We start from the raw sequence: 24356 nt of genomic DNA on the forward strand, positions 1-24356 counted from the left end.
AGGGGCACTGATTGGCAGAAATAAGACATAACACTCATAACTATGTTTTCATTAGTTTATAATCACCTAAAAAATAAGAATTGTGTTTTTGTTGCCTTAGAATGAGTCATTTATATCTACATAAGGGGCAGGTCCTTGTCCCTGGAGTCTGCCATGTTGTTCTACAGAACAGACAAAAACAAACACTAGCTCTAAATAGGGCCATTCACGTTTAAATTTTTTTTTGCATCTGTCACCATAATTCTCCTACATGTTTGGCACTTGGGAGAAGTTCCCGTTATGCAACCTCACTGTTAGATGCCACGACATCCTACACACTGGACCTTCACCAACTAGAAAGAAAATGATTGCCAGTATTAAACAAAATATACAGGGTGGTCTCTATTATTTATTTGAGGCAGTCACTTATTACTAACTCTAAAATGAGCTCAGGCTACATTTACATTGACCAAGCATCAGTGCAGGTGCTGCAGCAGTGCACAAAGGACAGTTTGCATAATTCTGATGGATATCGGTTTGGTTTGACGTGACGACTGCAGCACATTTGCAGAAAGTATTAATTCACTCCTGCAGCTTTAGAAGTGCACCACTTGCCAAATAATCTCTCAACAAAGGCCCCTCTGTACTCACCCCATGGTGGCTGAGCGGGCTGAGGATCCGGTGACGGAGCTCCCCATCGGTCACTGAGCGAGCGATTTTGGGTTCCTCATCGTTGCAAACCTCCGTTTCAGAAAAGGAAGAGCCGCTGCCTTTAACTAACTCCCTCACCTCCCCTGCTACGCTTGTCTCCTGATGAACGGGGCTCCCGCTAGACTTGCTAAAGGCCTGGAAGATCTTCTGGCTGCTGCAGGTGTCCAGGCTGCTGGAGGAAGGGGAGGTGGTCAGGCTGTCAGAGTCCCGGTCGTAGGTGAGCTGGTCCCGCAGAGCTGAAGCGAGGGAATCCACGGGGCAAGTGGCAAGCTTCTTCTGTACACCTGAGTACAAGGAGGTGTTGCCATCTCCACACGGAGGGCCATCTGTCATTAGAGTCTCTGAAGGAGCAAAAAGAGGGGAATGACGGAAGGTAAAAATACAATGTGAACAGAATAAAGTCAAATGTGATGAAATATTGAAGTTTAAGATTTGTAAACAAATATGGTTAGTTTTATTAAAGGGACAGTTCACCCCCAAATCAAAAATACATATTTTTCCTCGTACCTGTAGTGCTGTTTATCAGTCTAGATTGTTTGGGAGATATTTTTTGGCACTTTGAGCACCACAAGCTGAGTGCCATCTAGTTCCATTATAATGGAGAGAAGGCAGACGTCTCTACGGCCGATATCTCCAACACTCAGCAACTCACACCAAAACAATCTAGACTGATAAACAGCACTACAGGTAAGAGGAAAATTATGTATTCTTGATTTTGGGGGTGAACTGTCCCTTTAAATATCAGAAAGCAGCAAGTTGTGATATGTACTGTTAATCAGTTCTGTAAAATCTGAAATTAAATTGTCTTTGTTTGCTGTTCCAATGCATTCAATGCAATTTTTAAAAGGTTGAAAATGTTCTGAGAACTTTCTAAGATCATTCAATAGATGCAAAAGCTGCCAATCAAACTGAATCACTGTATTGTCCCCAGTTTTGTTTTGGTTTTCCAATGTTGTGTCACAGTGTTTCATAGTCTCTAAGCTGTTTCAGAGGCTTTTCAAGCGTGCCAGTGGTCAAACGTGCTGGAAAAACATGTTGGAAAAAAACAGCAGGATATTCCTCAAAACATATATTCACACAGATTATATAGCACGTGAAAACACACATAAATACTGTTACTGCAGCTCATATTTACAGTCAAACAGTAATTAGATGCAGCACGATTACTGATATTTTCTGGAGACTCTGCGTCACATTGTGGTGTCTCATTTCCTCTTAATAAACGGTGTGTTCTTTCTGTGACCACCTGCTGGTTTCTACATCTTCGCTGCACGTACAGCAGCACACTCATGAATTTGAGCTGCATGAAGCAGCAACTTCTCTAACTCAGTGAAACAGTGAAACAGTGAAAAGGTGGGTGATTGGGCTTTATGAGATAAAATCAGTGGTTTTAGTACCCTCTGCTCCGGGCCTCTTAGACTCATCGATTCTGATCAGCTTCTTCTTCACCTTCCGGGTCGAGTTGACCAGTTTGTGGAGCCTCCTGAACGTCACAGATTCCTCTTGTTCATTGTCTGACAGGTCACAAGGCTGATAGGAGAGATGGGGAAGAATTTTATTTGTGGAAAACATTAACAACGGAGCTGTGGACTTAATAGTAAAATAACACGATGGGTGTGCTGCTACCTATTGTGACCCTCTGTAGTATGTGCGCTCACAAATTTCAAGATACACTTTAATAATTATTCTCCACTTGTAGTAACTTGTTTGAAATTACAAAGGCATGTAATTTGTGTACATGCTGCAGATGCAGCTGAAAGTACCTGCTGAGCCCTCTGTTGAAGTACCTCGTAGCTTAATATAAAATTTGTGGTAGGAAACCACAGTGAAAGACACTGAGGCTCATGTCAGCAGCTGTCCCATATGCTCTGCGTGACTACACACAGGAAGAGGCTTTTCTATACGTGGGAAAAAACAAAAAGCTAGCTGCTTGGAAATCACCTTCACCATCATAAAAGTTACGGTCAGTAAATAAGCCAGTGGTGCATTTGATGACCTGGGTCACAGATGTTGAGGTTTTATCTGCTGACCAAAACACGACATGAGCAGTATGTACATCACAGAATACACATCAAAGGACAAAATGAAAGCAGATTAACACTGTTAAATCTACAACAGAAATTCAATGCAAGTAGAGATGGTCTATAATTAACAAAGAAACAATGGGGGAGGGGGTGACGGACGTGCAACCACACAGAAAGAGAAAGTAAGAGGTGAACACACACACACACACACACACACACACACACACACACACACAGAGCAAAGAGAAACAGTCCATCCAGACGAATCTGAAAAATGTGCCCTGAACCTGAGCCCCCTAATCACCCCACCCATGCATAAAAGAGCTGTGGCCTGCATAACAGGGCCCTGTGCTGAATCCAGCTGCTCACTACAGCACAATAGGGGGTTAGCGCTTTGACAGTGATGAATAGAAGTCCGCCCAGTGGCCTGCAGTTGGGAGAGGGCCCTGAGCTGAAGGGCTTTAGAGGGGCCCCGGTTCATCGCCAGGACAGGGACAGAGGGAAAGAGAGAGGCGCTGTCAACAGCTCAGCAGCCTTGGCACCAGTATATCAGAGGCCCGAATGCACAACACACTGCCTGAAGTTGTGATTCAGCATTAAAAAGCGACTAAGATGCCCTCAGACTGGGAGCTTAGAGACTTACGTTGCAGTTGAATGACTCATTTGCGGTGGGACTGGAGGGATCGGTCCACTCTGTGGGATCGGACCTGCATGTCTGTCTGTTTTGTACCTCAAACTCCTTCAGCTGTGGGAAAAGATGACCCTATTAGTACAGGATGATGCAGAGCTACAGAACCAGCTGGTTTGTTATTTATCCTCCAACAGCTGACACACCCAAGGGGGGACTACTCTTCATGGAGATAAAACCATGTTTTGACCATATGCCTTGAAAAGAATATTATTTCTTTCATAAAAATAAAAAATGCTGTTAGTTGTAGGGCAACTAGATCGATCAATTCCAGCTTTTTCTTTTGTAAAACATCCAAATTTATCCATGATAATTCCTTTTTGCAATCTACTCAATCATCTCCTGAATATAATATGTTTGTTTTTTGTTGTTGTTGTTTTTTTAATGAGCCCAACTCTAAAAATGGTATTTATTGTTCAAAGGTCAGGACTACATGTTTTGGTCCAACTCAATACTTGACCTATTTTCCAAGTGGCAGCATTCCTTTTTCCACAGCAAACGTTTAAAGTGGAGCAAAAGGTGAAAAACACACAGCTGTAACTTTCACGTCAGAGAATTTTGGGATGCAGAAAGAATCATACCCGTGCCAGGGCTTCCTCTATGGAGATCATATTCTCCTTCACCATCATCATCAGCTGGATACGCTCTTCATCACTCATGGTGATTTCACTGGCCACAAAACCAACATCGTCACCTGTCAGGTAAAACAGAGATGTTAGCTGGTGCAACTGTACACAACTGACTGATTTAATGAAGCCTTTCATTAAGACAAATCCTGAGTGCCAAATAACAATAGTATAGTGGCAGTATAGTGGTGTTTTAACTTTGTAAAATTTTCTGTGTATCTTTAAATTTTGTGTTTTTCATTGTAGATAGATAGGTAGATAGATAAATAACATACCTTTTGAAATCTGACGCAACACTCCTTTCTGTGACTTTCGAAAACTCTGCCAAAAAGACTTGCTCTTTCTCTTTCCATCCCATTTTCCTACAAAGTACAGAGTTTAATTCAGTGTAGAGAAAAAAAACTTAAACAGCATCACCAAAAATTTAAAATAAAAATCCAAATAGCAGGTGAACAATTAACGATTGCAGCAGCTTCACTGCATTAACAAAGTATTACATTGTGCCATACATTACAATACTGTCAATGTACAAACATAAAGGGAATATTTAGTTTAAATATATTCACTCTACAGTGTTATTACTGCCATCAAAGATGAAATATGCAAGATTAAAAAAACTCCTAAAACCACTACTAGATGGATAAACATTTTTAAAGTAAGGATCCTGGCTTCATTTTGTGTAAAAAGGCTGTTAAAATCTACATCAATCTGACCTAGAATGAAGCATTAAATATGATGCATGTTATAAAGAGTAATATAAAATTTCAGCTTACCTCCCGATCCATCATCAGAGCTTGATTTGTGCACAGGAAACCTACAAATCAAATAAAATATTTACTTCATCTGAAGAGTTTGAATGAGGCGTCAAAGCCCTGAATAAAACAGTACCTGTTGTCCAAAGTTATCTTCTTCATTTTCCTTGCTATCCCACCATCTCCCTCAACATGTCTTTCTATCCTCTCGACTTGCGTCAGATTTAAAAGGAAAAAAAAAAATCACAAAAGCTCACTGTCCCTCATGACACTAGCATCTTAGTAAAAGGGAAATCAAAGTAGTCAAAACAGATGAAAAAGAGTGGCTGCTCTTGGCTGATGAACAGAGGTCAGTGCTCTGCGGCCATCGTAGGAACAATAGATCCTTTTTCATGTCCAGTCAGGGTTTTGCAGCAGCAGCAGCGCTAACGTGGCCTCTGCATTCCCTGCACACTTTCACCCTCCCTCTCTCTCTGTCTGTCTGTCTCTCTGTCTGTCTTTCACTCTTCATCTCTCTGGGGTGTTTGTTGTGTACAGTTGTCTGTCTCTCTCACAGTCTCGCTCTCAAGTTTGAAAACAGATCAGACCTGTCGTTTTTCTTTTGCAAGTGAGACATCGGTGGTCATTCTGTGCAATGTTACATGTTAGAGTTTACTACAGGGCGACAGCTATAAAATATGTCTATAATACTGCATTAAAATACACATTTTTTCATGTTTGGTTACATAATTGTATCTTAATTCTTCTTGTAAAAGACAAGTCGATAATTTCACACTGAAAAGATGTGGTTTGTCACCTTGTCTGCAGCAGCTGTTAACCCACCTAGAAAATGTCATTACTCTGCTTTTCAGCCAAGACATAGTCAGTGTCACCCCGCATTCATTTTCATAAATATCTACACAGTTCACGAAGCAAGCAGTGCATTATTATATTCAAAATCTATTCAGAGTTGTAGAGACATGAGCACTGTTTTCCCTCTTCCAACCTCTACAGTAAAAAGTACGTGGGAGACAAAAAATATTTGAAATATTTGGCACCGGAATCGATACCTTGGAGTGAAATGTATTTGTATAGCTGTTAATCACAATAGCGAGCTCAAAGGTCTTGCCATGCTCCTGTTTACCACAATAAATCATGACATTAGGACGCCTGATACACAGTGATAAGCACAAGAACCATTTTTCATAAAAAAACTCGATTTGAAGAGGGAACCAAGGAACAAGATCGACTACAACTTTTCAGACATTGATTAAAAAGGGCTAAAAATGCTTTAGTGAGAAAATGAGTGTGAGTCATCAGAAAGTGTTGATGACACATGAGGCCATCAGCTTCCTCTGGCTTTGTTATGTACTTGTCCCACTAGGGGGCAGTGTAGGTGTCCTGGGAATCCTGTGTTTCCATCCAGGTTCTCCATAACACAGGCCCGTTAGTCACTATAATAAAATCCTTTAAAATAAATCAAGGCTCCGTCTCTTTAACAAGCTTAATTAAATCAATCTGTTACTTTATCATTAGTCATCGGCACTTATTAATCACCTTGCCAATGGTAAAGTATGACTAATCTGTGAGATACCTCCATAAAAACAATGGAGGGAAGGAAGGAAGTTTATAGGTGACACAGAAGTGCTTCATAAATGTGACCGGAGGCACCAGGAAACAGAGGAAAGGCTCGTGTCCACGGGGTGACACCGAGATAGTACACAAGGAGGAATTGCTTCCTAAAATGATACGACTTTTATTAAATGACCATAATGTGGTCTGTAAAGCCACAACACAACACGTTATCTTGACAATTAATAGTCCCACCCGCATATTACCGATGCTTATCATTATTATGCCCTGAATCGCATTAAATTATTAAAGTTTAGATTTTTTTACCTTCTCTCAGTCTCTGGAGTGGACGTGGTGCTGCTGAGTCCAAGGGATTCCTAGAGGAGATGATAAAGGTGTCAATTTAAAGACATACAGCAGCAATGCTTCAATTTATTTACCTGATTTTAAAATGTATTTTTTAAAGCAACAGGTAATTTAAGATTATGGCATTTTCCTTCAAAGGAAAGCAGAAAAAATAGCTTATACGCCAACCCATCAACTAAAACTACCAAAAAAAATTCAGGAATTCATGTATTGTAATTTGTTGCTCTTTTAAAAAACAAATCTTATTATCATGTGGCGACAAAACCCAAATATGCCACTAGTCACATTTTACCATATTCCAGGATCATTTCCTAAACAAGGTCAGTCTCAAGGCCGGCTCTCTGCATCACACCCAGTCAGATGTTTCTTTTTAGCCGACTACTTTGGTTTTGCTCAGGATAATCATGACAAGGCAATTCCATGGCCTCTTATCGGCCTGTCTGCTGACGCACACGGCAGGAAGTTGACTTCTCTGGGGGTCTGACACACTGGAAGCTGGACACTCACCTGTATCTGAGAGCGGAGCTGCAGTGATGTGGCCACTGAGTCAACTGTTCCCTGAAACACACAGGCAGAGAGGAAGCGGAGGAGTAAATTATAGTGTCATCATAACACAGAAATAGAAGTAATATTCAGCTGACTGAATGGGCCAGCCCACATTATGGAATAACACCAGTAAACAGTCATGTGTCACAGGTTACAGTATGATCCCGGCAATTACTGTGGGACAAACAGGTGTTTGCACATATCTGAATTCATAAGCTATTCAAATTTAAACTTCATGTACAATGACAGTGTAGTGCAATGTGACATAAAGGCATGTTTTCATCTGTACTCCAGAGGCAGATTACAGGCTACTTAAAGTTAAAAGAAAGTTAGAGAACACGACAGACACTTAAGACAACAGGGAAGACATAAACCCACAAGTTAAAGAAATAGTTATAGTTTCAGGAAATATGCTTACTCACTTTTTTGCTGAGCGTTACATGAGACACTCTCATGTCTGTAAGTTAAATGTGTACCTCCAGCCAGCAGCTAGCCTGATAGCTAGTCATTATGAAGTTTCAGAGGTTCTGGTAGGCAGATTTTGTCACCTTCAGAGACAGAGCTAGGCAAGCTGTTTCCTCCTGTTTCCAGTCTTTATGCTGAACTGGTAGTGATGTAAAGATATATCAAATTTTGCAATACTGGGCTCTGATGCAGTTTTATCCCTTTCAGAAGCTTTGTAATCCAGCCTTTAACTGTGGTGTCATTTTAGAGAGTAAATCCATAATGATAAATCTGACAGTGAATTTAATCTGTGATTATTTATCCATTGTTGAATACAGCTATGGTTGTTGTTAGCAGTCCATTAGCCTGGCTAAGACTATTAACTGTACAAAATAAGGCTTGGACCCAATGAGAAAATGGCTAATGTACACGTTAGATTTATTATTTAACAAGGGACTCTGAATGAAGAGAGGGTCACCTCTAAAGCTTGGTCTATTGTCTCAGACTCTTAACATCCCCTCCATGTTGAGTTTCAGATGCTCCCATCAGGTTTTGCCTCCTTAAATGTAGCACAAAGAGTTACAGATCGTCCTTTGTCACATCCATCACTTATCTTAACCAGCAGTGACCACTTATGTCCATGATTTACCCCTGACAGTGTGTGATATTTATTCAAGTCACCATTTTACCTTTTTATTTAATATCGTGATTAGTATTGTATGGTGGACTTTTTATCAGGATATCGTACTGTGAGTTTTTCATATCGTAACATCCCCATATGCAGGCGTAAACCTTCTCATCTAAGTCTCAGCAAGAAAGTGGATTTAAAAGACAGTGTGATAAATTGGGAAGATGACAGCAGAAAAAAAGCCACAATCATTTAATGCTGAGATATTAGATTTTTTTAAGAGCCACTGTCTTAACTGATAAGAGAAAGACTGATAAGACTGTTTACCATCTCTGCATCTTGTACTACTTTGCGTTTCCGTAGCTCCTCCATCCTTTCACACACGTCGCTGAGGGAGGTGCCGTAATACTGAGAATACTCCTGCGCCAGGTCATCAAGGTTCCCCACCGAGCCATCCTGAGGGAGATAAAGAGACATTCAAACACTCGCACAGATATGACCACAGACCAGAGGAGGAAGACGACATCCTGCAGAGGTTGAGCAAGATGCCAGACAGCAGGCAAGCACTGTAAACACTGACCACGGTCACGATTAAACCCATTGTTTCAAGCTTTAGTGCGTTAACCAGCAAAACAAACAGCCAGGAAACACTGAGATAAAGCACCACGAGTGTAAAAGTATCAGAGACACCCAGCTGTGATATTGCCGCTGTCTTCACCAGCTTGTCCTCTTCCTGCCCAGCGACCCCTTCCACCTCCTCAGCCCTCCTCAGACCTGACCCTTTGGCCAGAGGAAGCACCGTGTGACGCAGCTACGACTCTCACTCAGCTCTCTAACAGTCATCGAGAGTCAACTCAAGAGGCCACGGTTCAGTGTACCGTAAATCACAACAAGTCGAATCACTCAGTCAGATGAGTCTTTGTCCTGCAAACCCTGGATGTCACCCCCTTTTCGTTTCCTACTATTGTGCTACCTGAAGTTACGTGCAGTTTGTCACGTGGAAAGAAGACGAATAAAAGATAAATCATTTCAGAAAATTTTTGCTGAGTTGTGACCTTTGGGAGCAGAATTAACACATGGGGCTGGTTTCCTTGTCAGGGGAATGACCCAAGTTTTAGACTACAGAAGCATTTTAAACCAGATAACTGTCAGACACATTGGATTATTTGGTCTATTTCACTGAAGATCAACACAAATATTTACTGACAGGAGAAACCTACCCAATAACTAATCATTAAAGTGAGGCCCGCAGTCCTGTCATTCCAAGTGATTATTTTCTCTGAAGAATTATATTTATACGCAACTAATTTGCGTATAAACAAGTCCAATTTTTACTTTAAAAACGAAACGAAATGAAACAAAACAAAATCTGTGATAATCAGAGTTGGTTACATCTGCAATAACAGATTTTTTGGCCACTTGGGGGCAGCAACAAGCCATAAATACAACATTGACATACCACTACCTTATAAAGTTGTGACAGCTACCGTGTTAGGAAACGGTTGTTTTCATTCGGAGTCCTGTTTCTGCCCACCTGTCAATTACAACTATTCTGTCCCCTTTTCGCTCTGTTTTGGTCTCCACCAACTCCTGAGGGAAATATCTGGCTCTTTGGCTATAAAAGGCTCCACTCTGTTCACCAGCTAGTCGCCGATTGAGTCTGTAGTCCTGGGCAAGTAGCCTGCAGCAGGTTTTAAAAGCATTTTTTACTAAGAAGAGCTGCCTGCTGCATCTGGAAATGACACCCTGAGAGCTGTGAGATTCAACCGAAACAGTGACGTTGGCCAGAAAACCAAAACAAAATATTTATTCAACCATTTTGTGAGGATGTTTAACTGTCCAGAGCTCACATAAACAAGTCATTTTAACATCTAAACAAATATAAGCATTTTCTCTGGTGTGATAGAGTTGAATTAGATCTGGGAAAAGACTATAAAAACAAAACACATACATCAAATTACTGATTTTTGTCAATTTAATCTAGAATTATGTTGCCTATTTTATCACTATTTTCTGCTGCCGTGTAAATAAAGTGAGACAGCTTGAGTCATTGATGACTTATACAAATAACTAAAGATAATACAACAAATAAAATATATGAAGATTTTTTGTAGTGATACAACATGTGGGAAGATAGTTCCTCATCACACCCGGTCATGAGTTAAGACTGGACAAACAAACACACACAAGCTGTGTCTGATAATAGCTGTCCACTACGTCCATAAACCGTTTCACGCATGATTATTATTATTATCATTATGCTCCACTCATGTCATGCCCTGAAGGTATGCAAATGTGGCCGCTGAAAACAGCCCTCTGCAGTGAAAAGCGATACTGTGGGCTCACTTGTCTCGTGGCATGATAGACTGTGACTGGCTCAACTGTCCAGAAAAGAGAGCCATTCATTTGGTAAATGACATGCCCCCGGGTCGAGAATGGCCTGAAAATCTGGCTGCTTTTCATACAGTCAAGAAATGAGGCTGAGGCCGACTGAGAAGATCCGCACTGTGCCTGGCTGCAGTGGCTCTTCTGCCTCAGACTGCCACTGATCCACATAAACAGCCTATTGTGACGCAGCCACATGATATTGCATTGCCCTTAGTGCTTATTAGACACACTGTATACATCCCCGTCACTTACACATGAATGTAAAATCACAAACAATACGGGTTCCACTCTTGTGCCGACAATTCTGACAAACAGGGGAAAATATTCCAGTGTGCTTTATATTTCCCTCTGTCTCCTAATTAATGGTCTCTGAGCCAAAGCTGCAGCATGAGACATCAACCACAGAGGCTTGAAAAGGAGAGTGTGGTGTCACATTTCTGCGGCGCTGAGCATCTCATAGGCAGACAAAAGATCCACGTGCCCCCGGGGCCCGGACTGTCTAATGAGTGTTTTTACAGTTCCTGTCTTGTCTCACCCTTTTAAGGCAACCAGACCAGGGTCACAAAGTGTAAGCAAATCATTTGTATCACTTTATGCTGCTTTGAGCCAGAGATGTTGAAGGCAGTCTAGCTTCAGACGTCAAAACAAGACTGTCAGAGCGTTCAAACAAAACCATGAAGCATAATTTTCTTTGACTGTCTCTGATGATAAATGTTCTGAGAGTAAAGTTAAGTCAAACAGTAGTTTGTCAGACAATGTTTTCCACAGAATACCATCTGACCTATGTTTCAGAGTAGCTTTTGCAGCTAAAACAAGGCTTAGTAAAACTAAATCAACTTAAAAGTGTGCACGTTTACATCCCATTTGACACACTTATTCTAAAAAGATGTGTCCACGTTAAATTAAAAACTAGAAATCCCTATCAAACACATACTTATTACAGCCTTGCAATTCATCTGTCAATCAATCAAACAACTTCTAATCAAATGTCACAGTAAGATTTTCTCTTTGATAGACAATTATGTGTCTTAACAGTGTATTAAGGGATGTTTCAAAAGATCAGAAGAACAAGCACTGACATGTTTAAGCTTTTTTCTACTGAATGAAAGTTTTCATTAACCGACCACATCAGCAAACAACCGAACAGAGAAAGATGCACACTTAAGTTGTCTTTTAAAACAAAGCTTTATGAATTAAAATGTTCCCCCAATGAATCTACAGGAAGCTACCAGCTCTAACCATAGGACCACATTCCAGTGCAAACATAAAAATACACTCACCACAAACAGGCATCTGGCTGCCAACAGTAGCTACCCAGCACTAGCTGCTCCTCAGTTCCACCACACTGCTGTAAGTGAAAGGCAGCGTTTTCAGAGTTAACTCAGTTCACTGAGTGAGTGAGTGGAGGACAATACATCCTGAAGTGAAGGGGAGGGGTGTCCAGCACGCATAAATCAAGAGGGAGTTTGGTTGAAGGGGGAGGTTGGGGGAGTTGCAACCACATATGACGCTGGTGCTGCTGGGTGGGGCACTCTGCTCTCTCCAGCTGCGGCCCACAGGGACTGGCTGACTCACATGTTCAAATAAACCACCACCTCTTAGTGTGTGAGAGCGTGCCTGCGTGTTTATGTCTGCCGTGGAGTTACAGTGATGTGTCAGACAAATGTTCAATATTTGTCAGATATGTTTCGGAGGCCTCTCTGTGATCAGTCCTACAAACCTGTAATGTCACTTTTATGTCTTTGCACATTTTATTTAATTGTATACAAACTATAATGTGTTTTTTTATTATGAATTATTAATCTAAAAAGGTACCCTGTGGAGTTTTCTTGCAAAAAACCAACAGTCATATTTATATTTAGTGTGTCTCACAGCATTGCACTGTATGAATCTTTGAGGTCTCACAAACATGACAAAAGCTTATTTTTCCTTTTTGTCTTTTTCATCCAGTTTTCCTAGCTTACAGTCTTCGTCTTTGCCACCTTTTTAGACACACTGCAACGCTGCTTCTTAATGTGTTACTGCCACCATCTGATGATGAGTGGGATACAATGACTGCTACTAAATTTTGTATTGCCTTGCCGGTGCGCTTGTGCTCATTTGTATCCTTATGTGCTTTCATGACACAAACAAAAAACGGGGACCAACCGGTAAGGTAGCTTTAAAGTTCGCTCCCATTGAATATTTCTGGAGGGTCATCCCCGCTTGAAGGAACCGCTAACCTACTTTACAGAATCTCATTATTTAGCTGTTTAAAATAGCTTTTTATTCCCAAATTGTCTTTCAGAGGCTTCTAACTAGGGATGGGCATTTTGGGTAAATTCCATACTCATTGAATTGTTATGAAGTACTCAAGTGCTCGCAAAGAAAAAAAAAAAAATCCTAACATAAGAATGTGGACCGCAATGAACACTCAAACAAAAATGTGGGTAGGGGTTAGTTTAAGCCTTCCTTTGTGACTGTAGAGATTATTAATGATGTGCAAGTTTAACGGCACATAGCTAATACTGCACATTTCTTTCTTACTTTTTTTTTTTTTTTTTAGCTTAGTTTTAATTTAAAATCCAGCAACTTATACAATCATCTTCAGAATTTCCATACTGTTTTTTTTTTTCTATTTTAACATCTGTGTCTATGTATCTTACAGGCAAACAACAATAAATTAAAATAAACCAAGCACAGAACAAAAAGTACAAGTTGGGAAAAGGAAATGTTGGACAAAGAAAACTAAAGAAAGAAAGAAAAGAAAAAGAGAAGGGATAAAGATTAGTTAGGGGAGTTTCGTGCATGTATACAGTGGCATGAGTGTACGTATATGCATCATGAGGTGAGTCAGGTGGGGGAGGCAAAGGTACATATATGCTGTAAAATATGTAGGCGGATTTCAATCACTTCACTATATTAGTATGGCGACAGCAGGGGCACATCTTTTGATATTTTTTGGGGGGGGAGTCTCAAGGAGTACATTATCTGTTCCATCTGGTAAATGTCCCATACCTTCTCAGTCCACATATTATATCTCGTGAGGGTCAGGTTTAAAGGTATTTTTTTGCTCTCTCTTCAATTTTCTTTGTTTTTAAAATCAAAAACTTCCAAACAACTTTTTTTCGAAAGGGATCTGTACCAATATTCATTATAGCAGTTATATCACTGCACCCCTTCCAAAAATGGAAACCTCTAATATAAAACAGGGTCAATTTTTGTTTCTTTGTATGTTTGTTTTACACAGAAAAACAAAACAAAACAAAAAAGAACTAAATCACTACTGACGTCTAATTCGAGTACTTGAGCACTTGTGCCCATCCTGACTTCTAACACATTCTGGGCAAAACAATGCACACTATTCTAACATACTGACTTTAATTCTTCAGAATTTGTCCGTCAAGTTGATCTATGGGTCTTTATCAGTAAATAAATGACTGAATGAATATAAAAGGAACACATGCTTTGATGTACATTGTATGTGTGACACAAAATCTTGGCGGAAGTAGACTAAAGTAAATAATGAACACAGGCAAGTTGCAACACGGTAAATTATAGTTAAGCTGACATAAAGGGCTCATCCACCCACATTTTTCATGTCCCGTCTTTCATAGAAATAATGTCAACATAAGAATAGAATATAAGCAGATCTATTGCGTATAATCCAAACAAACATGTCTAAATGTTGATCAGACTTAAGGTATCTTACAGTCTCTTGGAACACTAGCAGTCTGTACACCAGCAGGTGGCAGCAAATAGTAACTCTACATCAACCTCCCCAAGTTACTTACTGATGCACCATTGACACAGAGCGGGAGGTAATCATAGGGAGTTAAAATTGGACACATTAAAGTGAAAACTAAACATTTCCTCTCAACCTGGAGACAGTGTTGTGATGTCAAAACACTGTGCAACTGAATCTTTCTGCTCAAGTGTAAGCAAATCCAGAGGAAGTATGATGTGTTTTTCCTCCTCTGCTTACTGCTGTCTACATATCAACAAAAGCATCTTTATTAAAGCATTAAGTATCAGGGTGGTGACCTTGTTTAGTTGTAGCATTAGTCTGTGAGATTACGTGCAGAGAAATCACCCTCAGCATCTTTGTCTAATTGTGACTCTACTGCCTCTAATCTTCTTTAACAACTGACCACTGACTCCAGCGCAGTGAGCAGCAGCAGCAGGAGGCAACAATACCAGTGTCAGATCTGCTCCAGGAGGCTGCAGATTATGCTGAGCTGCAGATGGATGGTGGAGATGGTGGAGGGCTACGTTCTGCGTGCGCGGTGCCAAAGGGCCGAGGCGGCTCATGCCAGAAAGGGCAGTTTTCCGCCTGGCTACACAGCAGCGGGCTGCTCGTCACCTCGGAGCACAGGGCGAGCTTGAGATAGATGCCTTTTCTCCCCGTCAGCCTGCTCCTTTCCTATCACTGTCAAATCTCCTGATTTTGTCGGTGCCGACCTGGAACGCCTGAGCACTCATCTGAGCTTTGATCCCTGGAGAGATCATTCTGTGCTCAATAGACTGAGAGACACAATTCATGTGTCTGTGGAAAAGCTATAGCACCATGGCCTCAGTATCATATCGCATGACTTATTTGTAATGGCAATAACGCGAGCTCTGAAATTAAAGGGATGGTTCACCCCAAAATCAAAAATACTTATTTTTCTTCTTACATGTAGAACTATTTATCAGTCTAGATTATTCTGGTGTGAGTTGTGTGAGAGAGAGGCGAAACATATCATGACACCAATCTGTTGACTGACTGCATTTTATAGTTTATCCAGGGAGGTTTTGGATGGGTTATTAGAGGTCATTTTCCGAAACCAAGCAAAGCCATTAAATCATTCCACTGAAGTTTAAACATTTAGATTACTGAAACTGGAATCACAAGGTTTTCACATGCTCTGCCCTCCTACAGTTAAATCAAACCAGCCTCAACTAATTTTCCCCCTGAAAAACAGCTGCAGTGGAAAACTCGAAATACGGCCCCATGGTTGTATGCCTCCATGCACCAGTCAAGTTTCTCTTAGAGTTTACATCCATGTCTGTGAAAACATATATGCTTTGCACACATCTCCCCGGACAGCACAGACATATGCAATCAGCAAGCTTAGAGTCATAACTCGGTATCTGACCAAATGTCTCCCCTTCTGTTCCTGAGTTAATAATGCCTTAATAAATAATGGCCAGTAAAGAGTTTTACACAGAACATTATGATGTCACAGTGAAGTTGACCTTGATCTGTTATTTCATCCAATTGGATATTTGTGTGAAGTTTGTCATAATCATGAATGAATTCTTGAGTTATGGCCAATAACATTTTGTGAGGTGACACTGACCTTGACCTTTGACCTTTAACCACACATTTTAATCAGTTTATTCTTCAATTCAAGTGGACATTTGTGTGAAATTAAAAAAAAAACTCCCTCAAGGTGTTCTTGAGTTACTCATTTGCAAGAATGAGACAGACAAGGTCACACTGACCTTGACTTTGACCACCAAAATCTAATCAGTTCATCATTGAATCTAAGCAAATCCGTGTGCCAAATTTAAAGAAATTCCCTCATAGTATTCTTGAGATACTACATTCACAAGAATGAGACTGATGAGGTCACATTGACCTTGACCTATGACCACCAAAAACTAATCACTTCATTGTTGAGTCTAAGTGCACAATTGTGCCATATTTGAAGAAATTCCCTCTGGCTGTTCTTGTGATATTGCGTTCAAGATAATGAGATGGATGCAAGGTCACGGCGACCTTGACCTTGAGCTCTTGACAATTAAAATCTAATCAGTTCTTCCTCATACAAGTCAACCCTTGTGCCAAATATGAAGAAATTCCCTTACGGTATTCTTGAGATATTGTGTCACAACAATGAGAGGTCACAATGACCTTGACCTTTACCTACAGTATGAACATTACAATCAAATCAATTTATCCTCAAGTCGAAGTCAACCTTTGTGCCAAATCTGAAGAAGTTTCCTTGAGGCGTTCTTGAGATATCACATTCACGAAAATAAGACAAACAAGGTCACAGTGACCTTGACTTTTGACCTATGACCACCAAAAATGAATCACTTCATATTTGAGTCAAAGTGGACATTTATGCCAAGTTTGAAGAAATTCCCTTGAGGTGTTCTGGGGATATCGTGTTCACAAATGTGGGATGGGCAACCTGAAACCTTCGGCCACAGCTATTGCCAGCGTGGACGCACACAAAAGACACAGAAATATTAAAACATCACAGTGAGAAAATGCAGTTAACCATTTTGACAGCGGTCTACAGGCGAAACACTGTATACTTCATGTTTTAGAAAATAAACAGAAGCAGCCATTTTCTTAGCTTGATGATAAATATGGTTTTGATTCTCTAATTAATGTTTAATAAATTAAGTGACAGAAATGTCTAAAGCCACGCAGGTCTAAATACTGTAGTCCTTCAATCCAATTGAAAACATGAAAATCAGCTAATACAGTGACAAGAGTTTCATGTGCCAGCTGTGATATGTGTGAGAAATACTGCTGTTCCAGAGCACCCAAGGGCCCAGTCCAGATCGACAGCCCCGAGGCTCCCTAAAGAGAAAAAGAGGATCAGTGGAAGAGCTTAACCATTCATGTCTGAGTGGTAAGTGGATTCTGACAAGTCCCAAATGAAAGGTTGATGGGAGGGGTTGCACTGTGACATGCATGCTGCCAGTCACTGATACACACACTGCATATAGAGCACCTGGTCTTGTTTGAACTGCATCAGCGAGGGCTGCAGTACACAGCTCTGCTCCCACTACTCACCCCGTCAGTCACTGAGCGAGTGTCTCACGGCTGACAGAGACAAAGGAGCAGCTTCACTGAATAGGAGATTTCTCAGGCTTTCATTCTGAATGGATACAACAGAAATGGCCACAAATGGGTTTTTTTCACATTAAAAGAAGGCACCCTGGTAGTTAAAACACTGATTACGTTTGCATGCACATTATTCTGATTATGACAATATTCCAAATTTGATACGGGTCGTGTCAGCAGCATATTCTGTTTGGATATTCTGAATTAGGTCTTATTCTGCATAAAGCATTTTCTGCTTAAGACATGAGATATACTGTTTTTTGTTGGAGGGTTTTCAGAACATGCATCTCAATTGAGGTTTTTACTGCACTTTGCGACACACAGCCTCTCACCTGTTTATGTCCACTCTGTGCATTGTACACAAAATAACTAGCTAACAGTTTGCAAGACTGGAGTGTGTGGTGGTGTCTGTATCTGCAGACTACCTGCCCTCTGCCTGTATTTTCCTCTTATTTTTGGGTTTGTTCAGGACATTTCTGGGTGTCAGCCTTTGGGGAGTGGTATGTAGCTCCCAGACAATAACAGTATGAGGTCATGACTCTATAAAAGGGAGCGACAACACTGCTGTCTCTGTCCTCTGCTCTGTGGATGCGAGCTGCAGGTCTGAAAACACACGCTTAAGTTGAATTCACAAAAAATTCAGCAATAAAGCACTTTCCTGTAAAGTTGTGGGTGTGTTTATGTGTGTTTTAGGACATAACCACTGTGAAACAATCAGAAAATAATGTTTTATTTTCTCTGACTCACTGCTTCTGCTCATTAATGTCGCTCCCGCTCTTCATTAACCCTGTAGCTCACTTGACCACCGCTGCTATCTCAGTCTCTTTGAGCTGAGGAGCACAGGTCAAGTCTGAATGTTGTATTCACAAACAATTAGCAACAAATCCTGCATAGCGTGCCTTTAAACATTATGAAAGACTTGGATATCAACGTGTTTTTGGCTATGCGCAAATATTGCAATGACATTTACAAGGAGGTGGTTGAAGGAATGAAAGAGGGAGGCTGTGTTAGCATAGATGAACAAGTCTGCTGTTGATAGGTAACTTAAAGGAAATCCTATTTTGATGCCTAGAAAAAGAGTATGCACGACTGCATGATAATGGCAGTATTTGTGGAATATTCATTTTCATTGGCCATGTTGACAGCTTAGTAGGAGTACTGTCTTTTTCAGAATAAAAGCAAAAAACTAAATATTTTGTGCATGTAAATTTAGTCACTAACTCTGAACCAGGATTAATGGATCATAATTTTTGTTAAAAAAAAAAAAAAAAAAAAAAAAAAAAGGAGACCAATTCCAAAAAGCAAATCAGAAACTACATTGTTGTCTTCTGGTGTGCGTCAATAAATAAAGATTCATGACACTAAGGGAATCCACCGAGGGGTCCAGATTATAAAGGATGCAAGTGAAACTCTAAAGCAGATTAAGAGGGCAGACAGGAGGCACAGAGCAAACCTTTTGTCTGCAGCACTAAATCTTGCAAATCTGATCGGGATTTGAAACATCAGCTGAAAACACATAGCTCAGATTTAGGTGAAGGAAACCATGGCCTCTGAAAAGCCCACAGCTATAAAATGCAGCACAATTCACATTTGGAAATATGTATAATCTATGATTGCAAAAGCATCCTGTGGATTGTTTGGGATCTGGATTGTTCCTGTTCCTTGGAGCATGTTTAATTCAGCAGTATAGAGAGTCATCCAATTCAAATTTCACTATTACATACATGGAAATTCCATGTGTATTAAATCCCCTCTGGATGGCGGTGTGTTTTTTGTAGAGGGGCGGCATATTGTTCCCATTCCTTGGAGCATGTTTAATTCAGTGCTGCTGAAAACAACTACAGAGACCTCCCTTTAAAATTCAACACAATTCACACCTAGAAACACCGTTTGTATTCCACAGGGCTCCATGAATGGATCTGCGATTGTAGTGAAGCAGCCTGTGGATTGTTGCTATTCCTTGGACCATGTTTAATTCTGAAATCATTTCATCTGCCCCTCACCCCTGTGCTTTGGGTAATTACCCTCGTGTGACTGCGCCGTGAAACCCCAAGACACGACTGCCGGCTCAAACAATCTCCGAGCTACGTTATCAGAGCAGCGGCTCACTTCTCACAAGACCGCAGCATCCACTGATCCTCCTTTGAGACGCGGCACAGGACTCAAGGGCAGCTGTCAATCATGCAATGTAAGATCATGGGGCCCCAGAATGAGGTCATTCTACATGGTGTGGAAAACAAGTGAATTGGTCCAATCAGGAGAGAAAATACCCTGTGGACATTTATCCTTTGAAACTCGCCATTAGAAAAACAGAGTGGAGACATTGACTTGAGAAACAGCACGGCACAGTGCACAGCAATACGTGAGCTGAAGAAAAGGGAGAGAGTGGACCTCTGACCTGAGAACTGACAAATGTGAAATGGTTAACAACGGCATCTCACAAGCGGATTTCAAACAGAGCGGGCTGTTTACTGATGTCAGTATTTAAACTTCATTCAAACACAGTGGGCTGTTTACTGGTGTCAGTATTTAAACTTCATTCAAACACAGTGGGCTGTTTACTGGTGTCAGTATTTGAACTTTGTTCAGAGTGGCAGAGATACAAAACAACAGACTGGATCTCAAAGGTCCAGTGTATAGGATTTAGGGGAATACACTGGCAGAAATGGAATATAATATATAGTATGTATAATTTCTTTAGAGTACATTCTTTTATTAGAAATTAGAATCGTAGTGTTTTTGTTACCTTAGAAGGAGCCGATTAGATCTACACGGGAGCAGCTCCTTGTTTATGAAGTCCGCCACATTGCAAGGCCATGTTTCTACAATAGCCCAGAACAGACAACCCAAATACTGATTCAAGACAGGGTAGTAAGCCCTCGTCGTAATCAGCCCCTCCATGATTAGCAGAGTCAGAAAAACTGATTTTTTTTTTTTTAATGTGAAACTGCTTTGCTCAGTGTTTTTACCAGTTTCAATCCCCAGGTCTGTTTTTGTTTTGGAGAGGACCTCTGCAGATAACTGACCCTTCGCCAAGTCCCGCCCCTGGACGCAGACTGGCCAATCATAAGCAGCATCAGGCCAGCTCAGACCAGGGTCTGACAACAACTCAGCTGTGCTCCATTGACTCTAATGCAGTCTTTTCAGATTTCCTTCATTTTCAGGCTGGTTTTGTGGATTTGGAGCTAAATGTTGTGCCTGGGGCACGTCGTGTATTAATGATACTCGTTACCTGGAGAGGTTGGAAAAAGGTATACGTTTCTTCCCTGTTCCAAAACCAAAATCAAACCCTGAAAAGTGTAGGGTTAGCTAGCTAGCTACTGAAGATATAGCCTACTGAATGTATACACATGCTGCTTTTGCTTTTTAGTGATTATAACAGTGAAACAAAGACCCAGCTGTGTGTCATCACATTGTGCACAGATGAACGTTGTTTGACTTCCCCTAGAGATCCCTGCCCGTCTGGCGGTGGAGGTCCAGGTGCTGGCAGTGGCACACAGCTGGTTCAATATCAGTGAAGTTTCCCTTTATATTCATTGTCTTCCGTGGCGATCAGCAGTGATGTGATGTGATGTTTTACACTGTGATCTGTAGCCTATAGTTCGGCTTTAGCTTCTAACTATCTTTGTCTTTTTAACCTGTTGTTGCTGCTGAGTCAGTTTGACATCCTGGATATATCCTTCAAACACAGACTGTAGACCCCTCTGTCTGCTTCTCTCTGGAATCACTGTTTCATTTTTCCAAAAATATGATAATATTTCTTCAAGGAAGAAAAGGAATTCTAACAGGGAGAAGTTTCAGCTGGTTGCAGTCTGCCAGATTCCACTAAATCCCCCTAAATCTTACACCCTGGACCTTTAACCCAGTAGTTACACATGTTGTTCCACAGACACCGAAAGACATTTTAACTACATTTTCTGAGGGCACAACCAAAACTGTTATCATACTCTGGGAATTACTGAGATCTCACTAAGATGTTTCTGACAACACTTTTTTCCTGCGGTCTAGTCAGAGCCGACATCTCTGCCTGACTTGCCAGTTGGCTCTCCCCTCTGGGATACTGGTTTCTCACAGGACTGCATCTTAACACTGCGATGATGTACTTCAAATGTTCAGAGGGCTGTCCTCACTGTTTGCACACTCATCTCCTGACAACCGCAGACATCCCAACAGGACTGGTGACAACATCTCCTGTCCAACTCAATTTGCCTCCTCCTCAACACTCTCAGATGTTCCTTCTCCTCCTCTGTCATTCCAAGGACATCCACCTTTCAGCCACTACATCCATTAATGGATGCTAACCGCAGCTAGCCAAGCGTGCTCTGACATCATAAGAATTGCATGAGGATCTATAATGACCTGAATCCCTGTAAGAAAATAGTTCAACATCACAGAGAGGTCTCGCTTTAAGTGTCTGACATCTCTTCAGACAGATGAGTCTTGATCTGATTATCGTGGTGTAGCTATTAAACCTTGTTTATTAAAGCTGAAATATTCCTCCCAGTACCCTATATACTGGCTAACAGTACTACAATGCTGATATATAATTGATGCTGCTGCAATTTCATATATTTTTCATCTTATTTTTCACTCACACTGACACACACTTATTGAAATTAATTTCACACAGAAAAAGATCATTTCTTAAAGACACAATGCTTCAAAAATAAATAAGACTGACACTGGGATTAAATATGCATAATCACTCTTTGGAATTGATCTCTTGCTCAATATCTGGCCCTTTCTTGAGGCTGACATCTGAGAAATGCTTTAAACATTTTTAAATAAAAGTGCCTCATTGAAGTTTCAAGTCAATTAAAAATAGCATTCACTTGTAAAATACTGCTAGCCTGGTGACGCCATCCTTCCTCAACATTCACACAGTGTTTGAGCTGTCACAATAAAACCTGCCCTTCTTCTGAAGCCGACTATTGTGCTTTTCCTTATTTTGTGTCTTATATATCATGTTACAATGAAGGATGTTCATATTAAACGTGACTAAAATTTAAAATAATGAGGTAAACGTATGTAGAAGTAAACCCTGTGAGCAACACCTCAGGCTTCAGACCCTTCAGAATACTCTATTTGCAGCAGTTTTTTTCTACTCTGGCTACAGTATGATGGCGTAGTGTGCCAGATTTCTTTTTATGTTCACTATTGAAAGCATTGAGATTACGTAGCCTACACTGCTACACGAAGCTACACACTAACATCGGGGAAACCTGTAATCTTGGTTGCTGATGTTGTAAATTTCTCCCTGCTGGAACATGTCCGATTATGTTCAGAACAGGCTTGTCCATAGTCCTGCCCCGGGGGCCAATCATGGCTCACAGACCAATTCTAAATGGCCCTCGTCTTGACTTTCAAAATATACTACATATGGCCCACAACACTATATTGGATACTCAAGCAAGATCCATTTGTATTTTTTCCCTTCACTTCACAATAGCAGCACTGTCACACAGTGTGTAGAAATGCACCAAGCAGGAACTACCCAGGTAGAACTGATGTGTTTTCGTAAACAGAGAGTAAACACGCAAAGGGAATGGTTACCTAGCAGCAGACATTTCCTGCTAGGTAGAGGACATGGCCACAGCAAAGAAGCGCAAAGTTGACAATGAGGACTGCCGCCTTCAGGAGCGGAGGAAAGGTGAAACTGTTGCATTTGTCTGCTTTGTTTGGATTTTTTTTCTTAATAGTGCACTGATGTGAGAAGCAGCTGGCCCCCATTCAGAAAAAGTTTGGACATCCCTGGTTTAGAAGCTTTTATTGGTAATTTTTTCACAGTAAGTGCCGCTATTCTCTGTAATACGCATCATCCGGCTGCAATAACAGTACAGAGATGCCAAGATATGGAAAGCCTTGAAATGCTGACCAATCAGAGCAGACTGGGCTTTTTCAGGGGTGGTGCTAAAGAGACCGGCACTAAAACTGAGTATTTCAGACAGAGTTTGAATACAGGAGTACCAGCACAGACAGTAAAGTGTTTTTTTAATCATTAAAGCACTTTACTTAAGGTATTTCATTACAATTTTGCATCAAATGAAGGCCTTCAGTTTATTGTGGTACCTCTACTTAAAATTATTATTGTATAATCTGAGTCATTGACTGCATAAAAATCCTTAATCACAGAATAAGATCACTGTAGAAGGTTTGCTTTGACAGACTAAGCTCAACTACTCTTTTTCCTGAGGTGCGTTTTAAAGATCTGAGTGGCCATGTTGTAAAAATATCATACAAACTTTAATAATGCAGAATGCTTAAACCGTATTAAGTCAAGCATAAGCACTCAGGAATAAAAAATTCAATGATTAAATTCATGCATTATAAACCATCTCCCTGCAGTAGGCTTTACAATACCCACAATGAATACTGTGACTCCAAATGCAATTCAATTTAATTGATACAATGAATGAGTCTTCCCCCCATGACTAATACACAAACTAATGAAAAGTGCTCCAATCTAAGATTTCTGGATCAATATCTTGGAGACAATAAAAAGAAAGGATTAAAAGGACAAATAAAAGAATGCACCATCTGTTTTTTACTGTAGCTTAGCCGTGCTACTCACCCAACACTGACGCAATGAGAATTTTACCAGACAATATAACTTTAGACAAATGAAACCTACAGGGAGTTGTTAATATACTTTGATCTATTTCCTTTAAATTCACATCACTGTGGAGCGGGTGAGTTCTGATCGAAAGCTCATCCAAACCTGGCTCTCGCCCTCTCAGAGGAATGTCAAGCTTCGATGGCACATAGATCGTTTTCTTGATTGAAATTCTCTACCTCTTTCAGTCCAGCCTTTTGTCATCACATGCTAC

The 24356-nt window shown here is 40.7% G+C and overlaps 1 protein-coding gene across 4 annotated transcripts in view; it reads right to left on the reverse strand.

The window, feature by feature from the left end:
* Nucleotides 1-24356, reverse strand: part of sash1b (SAM and SH3 domain containing 1b) — a 68865-nt gene that overhangs the window by 7588 nt on the left and 36921 nt on the right. For 3 of the 4 annotated variants that reach the window (XM_050062043.1, XM_050062040.1, XM_050062041.1), the window contains exons 2-10: nucleotides 8643-8771; nucleotides 7205-7255; nucleotides 6659-6708; nucleotides 4802-4842; nucleotides 4304-4390; nucleotides 3984-4096; nucleotides 3358-3459; nucleotides 2088-2220; nucleotides 631-1031 (exon numbers count right to left, since the gene is read on the reverse strand). In XM_050062043.1, the coding sequence (XP_049918000.1) occupies nucleotides 631-1031; nucleotides 2088-2220; nucleotides 3358-3459; nucleotides 3984-4096; nucleotides 4304-4390; nucleotides 4802-4842; nucleotides 6659-6708; nucleotides 7205-7255; nucleotides 8643-8771 (1107 nt within the window). Of the gene's footprint in view, nucleotides 1-630; nucleotides 1032-2087; nucleotides 2221-3357; nucleotides 3460-3983; nucleotides 4097-4303; nucleotides 4391-4801; nucleotides 4843-6658; nucleotides 6709-7204; nucleotides 7256-8642; nucleotides 8772-11983; nucleotides 12117-24356 lie in introns of those variants that run through there. The other variant, XM_050062044.1, reaches the window with a different exon arrangement.

This window comes from Epinephelus moara, chromosome 14 (assembly GCF_006386435.1).
Source record: "Epinephelus moara isolate mb chromosome 14, YSFRI_EMoa_1.0, whole genome shotgun sequence".
Taxonomy (NCBI): Eukaryota; Metazoa; Chordata; class Actinopteri; order Perciformes; family Serranidae; genus Epinephelus; species Epinephelus moara.